General features: G+C 51.2%; 1 protein-coding gene across 1 annotated transcript in view; it reads left to right on the top strand.

The window, feature by feature from the left end:
• The window catches only part of LOC114443081 (transcription factor COE3-like), a 79,091-nt gene extending 71,631 nt beyond the window's left edge, over positions 1–7,460 (top strand). The window contains exons 11-13 of the mRNA XM_028416984.1: positions 786–971; positions 4,296–4,385; positions 5,232–7,460. Of these exons, the coding sequence (XP_028272785.1) occupies positions 786–971; positions 4,296–4,385; positions 5,232–5,263 (308 nt within the window). The 3' untranslated portion in view covers positions 5,264–7,460. The remainder of the gene's footprint in view (positions 1–785; positions 972–4,295; positions 4,386–5,231) is intronic.
• The last annotated feature ends 3,251 nt before the right edge of the window (positions 7,461–10,711 follow it).

Raw genomic sequence — 10,711 nt, forward strand, 5'->3', positions numbered from 1 at the left:
GCGTCCACCTGCAGGCGTTGGCGGCGTTTTTACGCTCGGCTGTGTGAAAGTGTCCGCGGAGCAGCTAATCAGCTCCGAGAGCCAACACATGTTTCCATTTCAGCTGCAGTGTGAGGTCGAAGGATGTGATCTGCATCCGATCCGCTTCCCACGCCGCCGCGGCCCGAGGACGGGCAGGGAGCGGCGGCGCACCAACACAAACAGTCCTGCTATGAAAGCGCAGCGCTGTGAGTGTGTGACGTGCTGCAGCTCTCGGCCGCTCCCTGCTCTGTTCTCCTCCACATGTGTTTCCCATCGCCGCCTCTCCTCGTCCCCGGGCTGCGCTCCATCAGCCACTCCTGCTGGGAATTGCGTTGGCCTTAACCAGGAAGTGGGGGTTGTGGGGGGGGGGTGAGTTGTAATGTGCTACTTGGCACTCTGTTGGCTCAGCTCGGCGCGCTCGGATGGAGTCGGTGGGAATGCGGGAGCCTCCAGAGGGGGTCAGAGGGGAGGCCGCGTGCTGCAGGGAACAGCGGTATTCAATGCATCTTGTATGAGGGTCAATCATGGGGGAGAAGGGGGAGATGGGGGGGTGCAAGTACAGTGCAGCAGTGAGGGGAGGAGGAAGGGCAGACAGGAGAGCGACAGGCGTGATGACGTCACTGCTGAGGTCATAGGTTAAGGAATGAGCCGTTTCTGTTGCAGGTCCATGGCACTGGCTGGAGGAGCCCCCTCTAATGGACACTGGAGGAAGTGCAGCTTGTGTATGAGTGCTAACTTATCCCCGCCCTCTGTCGTCCTCTCAGGTTACTCCCGTAACTCCAACAGCGTGTCTCCACGCGGCTACGTGCCGAGCTCCACGCCTCAGCAGTCCAACTACAACACCATCACATCCACCATGAACGGGTACGGCGCGGCGGGGATGACCAACCTAGGCGTGCCCGGGTCCCCGAGCTTCCTGAACGGCTCCACCGCCAACTCTGCTTACGCAAGTGAGTGCTTTTCAAAATAAAAGAGCTGTGAGGTGGGAGCACAAGACCACGGACACGCTTCCAGCAGGCTCACTGAAAGGAGGCGGAGTGTCAGTAACGACGCAGCCGGCGCTCATCGCTAGCAGAAGCTTCTGTCGAGGTGAGCTAGTGTAGGTGACGGCTGTGGCCCTGAGCAGACGCCTCATTCTAGGTAATGAAAGCTATTGATGTGTCGGTAGAAGCTTTGCTTTAAGCAGATGTTTAAGCAGCTCTGAAAGGACATGAAGTGTCGCCAGAATTGAAAGGATTTAAAATATCAGTTAGTGACAGTGATGGTGTAAGCAATGGAAGCAGCTGACGGTCCTCACTGGACTGAAAGGAGTTGAAGTGTAAGTAGCTGAGCGCTTCAGTTTAAGTTGGAGGTGTGAAAGGACCTGAAGTGTGTGGGCTTTAAAGTAAAAGGGAGGAGGTGTCAGATAACATGAATGTAGCACTGAAAGAATGAAGCGTCAGCTGCAGCAGAAGTTAAAGGTGTGAAGTGGTAACTGAACAGAGGTGAAGTGTCAGGAGGAGTGCTGTAGGAGTTGCATGTCAGCTGATTATCATCACATGAAGCGTAAGATTCTGTTACTGTGCAGTTGTTAAAAGGAGGTGAAGCTTCAGGCTTCAGTTTAATGAAAGCGGCAGTTGAAGCGTCAGCTGTAGGTCTGTGAGAGGTCAGAGCAGCAGGTGGAGTGTGTGTCTTTGCATCGAGCTGACATTTGACTTGTTTTAATGGAAACACTGAAAGCAGTCGATGCGTCGTATCAGTCAGGAGCAGTAGAGGAGCAGTAGAGGAGCAGTAGAGGCGCAGTAGAGGCGCAGTAGAGGAGCGTGTACTCCCTGAAGCTGCTGAGGGTGATAGGATCAGACATGCTGAGGAGTGTGGAGGTGTGATGATGGTTTTAAAATAAAAGTTCCTGTGATGAAGCGTTGATGGTGTTTGAGAGGCGGAGCTGCAGAAGATAACGTGGTCAGATGTGGAGCTGGAGGCTGAGCCAAAGGAGTGAATAACAGTGAAGCGTTTCCTGCAGCAGGAGGCGAGTTGCCGCTTCAGTAGCGTTGAGCGTCGGCCGTGTTGTTGCTGAAACTTTGCACCGGGCTCTGATTAACACGCCTGGAGTCGGAGCTGCAGCTCGGAAGGCGCAGGTGTGTTTTGGAGGCCGGTAAAGTCTAAACTCGCCCACAGGGAGCGCTCCATTGTTTTGGCTCCTGAATCAAAGAGCTCGGCGAGTCTCAGCGAGACTCGTTTAGAAGGTAGCGAGCTCAGACTGCGTCTCCGTGCCAGGTGATGTTGTCCTCCCTGGCGACTAAACAAAAGGTGGGCTCCATCTCGCCTGGCTGAGCTACAGTTTCCCACCGCCGAGGGTCTGAATGAGAGAGTGTGTGTGTGTGTGTGTGTGTGTGTGCGTGTGTGTGCGTGTGTGTGTGTGTGTGTGTGCGTGCGTGTGTGTGCGTGGACTAAACACCGCCACGCATTGTTCACCTCCTCCCTCCCTGACTGTCCCCTGTCCGCCTCCTCCTCCTGTACTAACCTCACTAACATCCTCACTGCATCCTTCATGCATTCATGCTTTGGGCCGATTCCATTAACATCAGCTGGAAACAGAGAAACAGCAAGAAGGAGCTGAGATGCTGAGATGAAATGTGAGGAGAAAGGAGCAGCCATCCAGGACAGACGGATCGCACCGAGCGCTAAATCACATTCACATTCCCCCGTTTCATTTTACACTTCCATTTCCAGAACAATCATTTAAACACGCTGCGGCCCGGAGGCTGAGCCAGCTCTTAAAGGGACGGTCCCACTATCACACAGGAGTCAGTGTGTCCAGAGCAGAGCGGCAGGCGGCTTGTAGCTTAGCTTAGCATGAACACTGGAAGCAGCAGGAAACAGCTAGCATGGTCCAAACTCTGAAAGTTCAGCATATGTAAGCTGTAATAACAGCTGGAATGTAAGCTGTAATAACAGCTGTAATGTATGGTGTAATACACCATACATTACAGCTGTCATTAAGGCTGGAATAAACTGCTGGAATAAGAGCTGTAATAACAGCTGTAATACCACTGTAATAACAGCTGTAACATATGGTGTAATAACTGCTGTAATAACAGCTGTAACGTAAGCTGTAATAACTGCTGTAATAACTGCAGCTAAACACACAGTTCACTCAGTAAATCAGCTTCAGCCGTCTCACAGGATCCTCTGCAGCAGACTTTAACCTTTTTGGCAAAGATCCTGAACATATTTATCTCCGTGGCAACTAGGGAGGAGGCTCATGGGATGTGACAGGAAGCTTTGACCAACCTACTTTGACCCTCACTAAAACCAAACAGCATATATTTTATTTCATAAAAATCATTCATCATTTTCAAATAATAATAAATCAATATAACAATAAACTCTAAAATCAGAAAGCTTCTGAAACGCAGTCTTCAGGAAGGTTCCATCCTCCAGATGTCCTCACTAAAACATCTGCGTGTTATGAACATCTTTGAACATTAAACTCTGTGGAGCTTTCAGGTGCACTGGGAAATGCTAGCTTCCTGTCTTAATGCTAAGCTAAGCTAACAGGCTGACTGAGCTGTGCACTGATCCATGTCCATCTGATCATCTCAAAGCTCCTCCAGAGACTCTTCCTCCATTTAGAAAAAAACAGACACAGACACACAGACACACACACACACACGCATACAGACACACACACTCACACACGCACACACAGAGACACACACGCATACAGACACACACGCACACACACAGACACACACACACACGCACACACAGAGACACACACACGCATACAGACACACACACTCACACACGCACACACACAGACACACACGCATACAGAGACACACACACACATACAGACACACACACTCACACACAGAGACACACACACACACGCACACACAGACACACACAGGTCTGTGTGGACGAAGCTGCTGCTGCTCTCAGGTTGGTTTTTTTCAAACGAAGTACTGAAAGTTATGGATCAACTTTTGTCCAGATGTTTGGAGCATGTTTGTTCCTGCAGACCTTCGGCCCCATCCTCCTCCTCCTCCTCCTCCTCCTCCTCCTCCTCCTACTCCTGCTGCTCCTCGTCCTCCCACCCTTCGTCTTCATCCTCCTCCCAGCATGATTCATCTCCATCCGATCACTCGCCTCCTCCTGTTCGCCTGCCTGCTCGTTACTGTCACCTCCTGCTGCTGTAGGACTCCCTTCCTCCTCCTGCTCCTCCTCCTCTTCTTCCTCTGCTCCCATAGGCCCTGATTCATTCTCTCCTGTCCATATGGTCTCTGCAGTCAAACAGAAGAGCGCCTTCGCCCCTGTCGTGCGGCCACAGACCTCCCCGCCCCCCACCTGCACCACCACCAATGGCAGCAACCTCCAGGGTGAGCATCCCACCCCCCTCCCGCCTGTCAGCACCCCCGCCCCCTGTTGTCCTCCTGTCCATGTCCCACCTGGACACAGACAGACGTCTCTGTAACGATGAAGAAGGTCAAAGTTGATCCATAACTTCTGGCACTTGATGTTTGACCCTCTGAACTCCTTCCTGTCACATGATCAGTCACATGGGCAGTCACATGATCAGTCACATGGGCAGTCACATGGGCAGCTCCACGTTAGACCTGTCATTTGTATTCTTACACTGTTTACTCCCCTCAGCTTGTTTCTCTTATTTCATCTTCTTTCAAAATAAAAGCCTTTAATCTGTAAAGCTTGTTTCACACACAGACCAGTCGCCTTATTATGAAACTCGGTGTCATGTGACTGCCTGTCACAGCTGCCTCACATGTTTACAGAACGCTGTGAACACATTATTGTACATCGTCCTGTTTGTCCTGCATGTGGCAGGTGTTCAGAGGGACGACACAAAAAACCTCTTGTTCTGAGCACATGCTGAGCCTCCTGTCCTGTAGGTGGCGCTCTGCAGACAGTAGAGAATGAGTCCAAACATGTAGAGTTTATTAAAACACAGAGTTTTTATATTTTTAAATCTATAAAACAGTCAGTGACATCACCACGGGCCGCTGCACAGCATCCTCCATTTTGATTGGACACATCCAACCAGCAGCAGCAGACTCAGACGCCTGCTCACTGAGTCCACAGGTCGCTGGGTTACCTAAAACCTGAGTAATGATGACGGCGCCGCTCCTCCACAGCTGGAGGATTTAAGGAACAGTTGCGTGAGGAGGTGTCGGAGCCGTGTGTAACTCAGTCTTTGTGTTGTGTTTCAGCCATGGCCGGTCTCATCGTGCCCCCCATGTGAGGAGGACTCTCAGCCGGTCACACCGCCCCCTCCCCTTCCTGTAACGCCACCACATCATCCTTACCATAAGCCCGTTTGACCCACAGGACCCTGGACCGCCTTCACCGCCTCCTCCATCGCAGCTGCTGCAGGCGTCGGCGGAGGAAACGCCCTCTGAAGCGCCTGCGGCGGCTTCATCAGGGGAGGTCAGAGGTCAGGGAGGAGGACTGGGGGAGGGGGTCAGTGCGTGCTGAGAAATGAAACAGGTCCGAAGTCCGAGACCGAGCTCAGATCAGTTTGAACCACTGTGAGACAGGAAGGAGTCCACGGCGAGCTTCTGACATCACAGACGTCACTGAGCCGACGCCCGACACAAAAAGTCACCTTCAGGCTTCAGATGATTTTAATCCATGTTTCAAACATCCACCTGAAGTTTCCGAGTTCTGACCGACGTCCCCTCAGTCAGCCTGTCATTATACGCTCAGCTCTGATTGGCTGGAACAGAAGCTCTCTGTGGACGTAAACCTGAAACCAGGACAAGCTCCTCACAGCTCTCCTGGGACGTGGAGCGGCCGTCAGACGGCGCCCAGCTTCCTGTAACGTTCCCTGATTTTTTCCTTTCTGTACCATAGCGTTGTTTGTGTCTCTTATTCTGAAGGAGTGACGAAGGAAACGTCCCGCCGCCAGCGCTGGGTTCCTCTTCTGTTTTTAAGGCTAGTTCTGTGCGGGTGTGGACTCGTAGATTTCCAGCTTGCAGCAGTTTTCTCACTTTTACATTTCTTGTTCTTCTTCTGATGTGGTTCTTCTTTTCTATGTATTTATAAAGTATGTTTTTGGGGAGTTCCTTTTGTGATTTAGGCCTGAATGATAGTCTGAAATATATATATAAATATATATATAAACACATTTGATGTCTTAATACCTTTTAGATATTGTAAAAAGAGTGACCCAGTGAGAGGATTGACCCTTTTTGTAAAAACGACAGAACGTGTTCACGCTGTTTTTGGAAGCCGGACGTTAAACGACGCTTTCATCACTTTTGTATAAAAATGCTTTTGGGATATTTTGTAACGGCATCGTTTGTGTTTCCTGGTTCTCCTCGTCCTTTGTGTATTATTGTGAAATGTATAATCATGGTTATTTCTTAATGCACTATTTTTTGGGGCACTTAATAAGAGCAGCGCTTCTTAACGAAAAAAGAACAAAAAAAGCTCGAAGCTGAAGGACACGCACCGACACGTTTTTTTCTAAGATCCTCGTCATGTGAAGTTTTTCTAATGTTCGCCGCTCCTCTTCGGGCCGAGCGCCGCTCTGTGTTCTCTGGCAGCAGATTTTAAAACCACTCTCTGATCTCAAGGAAGCGTTGGCGTCGTTGACGGTGCTGTTCTCGTCGTCGCACACACTCGATGGTTTACTTATGCAACATGTTCCTGAGCTGCGGGGCCTGGAACAGTTCCGATGACGCGGACGGTCCATGCCTTAGACCAGCCGGCGGCCCTGCAGACGTCACTGATGCTTCATCTGATGATTTTTTTCTTTTTGTTCTTAAAAATGTACAAAACGTTAGTTGTGTCAAACAGCGCCCCCACAGTCCAAAGGCAGGTACTACGATGCAGCGTGTGGAGGAGCAGCATCATTCATGGAGCTGCAGTTATTAAACCACCTGAATCAGAACTGAAAAGCAAATCAGAGACTCGACACACGACATTCAGATGAACAGGAACACGACTAGCCTCTGGATACTGTGAAGGGAGGGACGCTTAGTTTGGTTTACTAAAGGAGCGCGGCGCCTCTTTTTTCTGTTTAAAGCGACACAAACGCGAGCATTTACGATGTGTGGGGGCGGAGGTGGACGGCGTCTTTATGCAAACCCAGCAGCAGACAGAACCCTTCGACACGGCCGGCGTCTCCTCGGGCCGCTCACCAGCGCCCCTCCCGTCGCTCACACACAGGTTCTCACCTTCTGGTTTAAAAGTGAAAATAAAACCTTTTCTGGATGTTTGACTTCAATGTGAAAGAGGGCAGAGGCACTGCATCTTTGTGAAATATGAAATATATCATCAAAGTATATCAAAGCACAATGTTTACTTAATGTCTAGAAGCTTCCTTTCTGTCTCTGCCATGCTGTACATAGATGCATGTCTCCTTTCGGTTGTTTTCTCCTGTGATCAGTGCTTTTTGTACAGAAACAGTCTAATAAAGATTACATTTGGCTTGACGCTCCGCCCCCTCTGACCTCTGTCCACACACCTCACTGATGATCACCATTCATGAGTCTCTGGCCACCAACAACCTCCAATACTGCACTTCCTCCAGAGGCCACTAGAGGTTGGCTGGAAGAGCGAGTCAGTCTCCATAGACCTCCATGTTAAAAGGATGGTCCTCACAGCTGTAGCTCAGCAGGATCATCTTCACTTTGTGATGTTTGAAGCCTAAATATGATCACCAGAAGCTAACAGCTAATGCTAAGCTATAAAGCAGCTACAGCACGGTCACATGACTGCACCATCAGCACCACCAGGTTCACCGCTCTGACCTCTTCTGCAGTACAACCTTGATGACCTTTAATGACATCGTCTGTAGTCCCACTTAGCCACTTGTTAGCATGTAGCCTTTGTTCTTACTGTGATTTAGGGGCGACCTCAGATGGAGTTAGATGGACTGTCGGGATGATGGTGGGTGGAGCTTCAGATCAGGAAACACTTTCACACTCAAGGACAAAGACTCAGTGACATTAGAAGGCGTGGTTTACAGTGGCAGCATGCTAACATTAGCTAACATTAGCTGTAAACCATCTGAGACAGGAATGTAAAAACCACCAATAAATCAGTCTGTCTGTGTCTGGCCCACACGTGAAGGTGACAGAAGAGAAGAGACGCTGACATGATCAGTGTGATGGCGGCCATGTTTGTATCCAGCTGTCTCACCGACAGCTGCTCATCCGAAGCTGCTGCTGGTGAAGCTGCTGGTGAAGCTGCTGCTGGTGAAGGTGCTGCTGGTGAAGCTGCTGGTGAAGCTGCTGGTGAAGCTGCTGCTGGTGAAGCTGCTGGTGAAGCTGCTGCTGGTGAAGCTGCTGCTGCTGGTGAAGCTGCTGCTGGTGAAGCTGCTAGTGAAGGTGCTGCTGGTGACTGATGGAGGTAAACCTTTAATCATTGTTTGGAATTGTATTTCATTTCATTTCTTGCTATTTGACCTGATCTAACCTGTTCCTGAGCACCTGGAAAGTGAATACTGCCCCTGTGGGATTAATAAAGTATTTCTGATTCTGATTCAGCAGAACCTCCATGTCTGGAAACCTGCCCGCAGATGATCAGGTCTGAGTGGCAGCTCGGCGCCTGACAGTCCTGAAGTGTGTTCCTGAGCATGAAGAGCTGAGGACACACACTCCCGGTGGAACAGGAAGTGTGTGTGCACCGTCCTGCTGGTCTGATCTGGTCCGGCCTGCTTCTCCATCAGAGACCATCAAAGAGAGACCAACAGGAAGGAGCCTTTAAAGTCTGAAGGTTATCGGGCCTGCAGGCCGCACAGGAAGTCTGCTTTCCATCATGGAGGACCAGAACAGTCCGTATCAGAGCAGGAGGAGGAGGAGGATCCATGAGACTGATGTATGTCCAACACTGGGGCCTTTAGCCAGCAGCTAGCAGCAACTTAGCAGCACAGCATGGATCAGGTCCATGTTGCTTCATATTGTTAATAAATGCTAATAAAGTAATTAGCAGAGAGCTAATCGGCATCCAGGTCTCTGAACAGCTGACACTGAGTTGGTCGCAAGCTAATGTTAGCCAGTGTCGCCCCTTTGTCATCCTTTGGTCGTCCTGCTCTCTGATTGGTCCTGACTCGGTCCTGACTCGTCCTGCTCTCTGATTGGTCCTGACCCGTCCTGCTCTCTGACCCTCCTGCTCTCTGATTGGTCCTGACTCGTCCTGCTCTCTGATTGGTCCTGACCCCTCCTGCTCTCTGATTGGTCTTGACTCGTCCTGCTCTCTGATTGGTCCTGACCCCTCCTGCTCTCTGACCCTCCTGCTCTCTGATTGGTCCTGACTCTTCCTGCTCTCTGATTGGTCCTGACTCGTCCTGCTCTCTGATTGGTCCTGACCCCTCCTGCTCTCTGATTGGTCCTGACTCGTCCTGCTCTCTGATTGGTCCTGACCCCTCCTGCTCTCTGACTCTTCCTGCTCTCTGATTGGTCCTGACTCGTCCTGCTCTCTGATTGGTCCTGACCCCTCCTGCTCTCTGACCCTCCTGCTCTCTGATTGGTCCTGACTCTTCCTGCTCTCTGATTCGTCCTGACCCGTCCTGCTCTCTGATTGGTCCTGACTCGTCCTGCTCTCTGACCCTCCTGCTCTCTGATTGGTCCTGACTCGTCCTGCTCTCTGATTGGTCCTGACTCGTCCTGCTCTCTGATTGGTCCTGACCAGTCCTGCTCTCTGACCCGTCCTGCTCTCTGATTGGTCCTGACTCATCGTGCTGTGTTGGTCCAGCTCAGCAGCTGCAGGTTCATGCAGAGGTCCTTCAGATGATGTTTGGCTTCATGAATATCAGAAATATTTTTCATCAGGAGGAGGAGGAGGAGCGGTGCAGGTGTGTTTGGTTTGGGCGAGCTTTGGAGTTAAGTGACATGATGTCAGCGCTGCTCTCCGTACATCTGCGCTCCTAAAGGCTGAAGCATTTCCTGTGAGCTGGTGATGTCATGGCGGCCCTGCGGCCAGCTTCAGGTTTTTCTCTGTGTTATTGCAGCGCGGCGCTCTGGGCTGACAGGGGGGCTGTAAGTCATCTCACACAGGAAGAGCCCGGGGGCCGGGCCCTCGCCGTGACACCGGAGCCCTGAGGTCTGAGCTGGAGAGCCAGCTTTGTAAATCATCGTGTTCACCAGCCCGGTTCCTGGGAGGAGGAGTCCCGGACCAGGTCTGACACACACACACACACTCTGACAGGTGTTACTGCGTCAGTCACAGTTTACAGCAGGTTCAAATGAACTGCTCTCACAGTTTCAGTCAATTAGGAGAAGCTGTCAATCAAACGACAGCTGCGGCGTCTGAGGCTCACGGGGAGGCGAAACGCTGACATCACAGCAGCGACCAGCTCCCAGGGCGCCGCTTCGGCTCACGAACAGACCGTGAAGTCCAGGAGGATTCCTCCGCTGCTGAAAATAGTCCCTGATTCTGAATGATGAGTCCAGCTGAAGCTCTTGGGTGGATGAAGGTCTCCACAGACATGGCGGACACACAGACATAGTGGACACACAGACATGGCGGACACATGGTGGACACACAGACATGGCGGACACACAGACATGACGGACACATGGTGGACACACAGACATGGCGGACACATGGTGGACAAACAGACATGGTGGACACACAGACATGGCGGACACATGGTGGACACACAGACATGGCGGACACACAGACATGGTGGACACACAGACATGGCCGACACATGGCGGACACATGGTGGACACACGGACAC

Source organism: Parambassis ranga, chromosome 10, assembly GCF_900634625.1.
Source record: "Parambassis ranga chromosome 10, fParRan2.1, whole genome shotgun sequence".
Lineage (NCBI taxonomy): Eukaryota > Metazoa > Chordata > Actinopteri > Ambassidae > Parambassis > Parambassis ranga.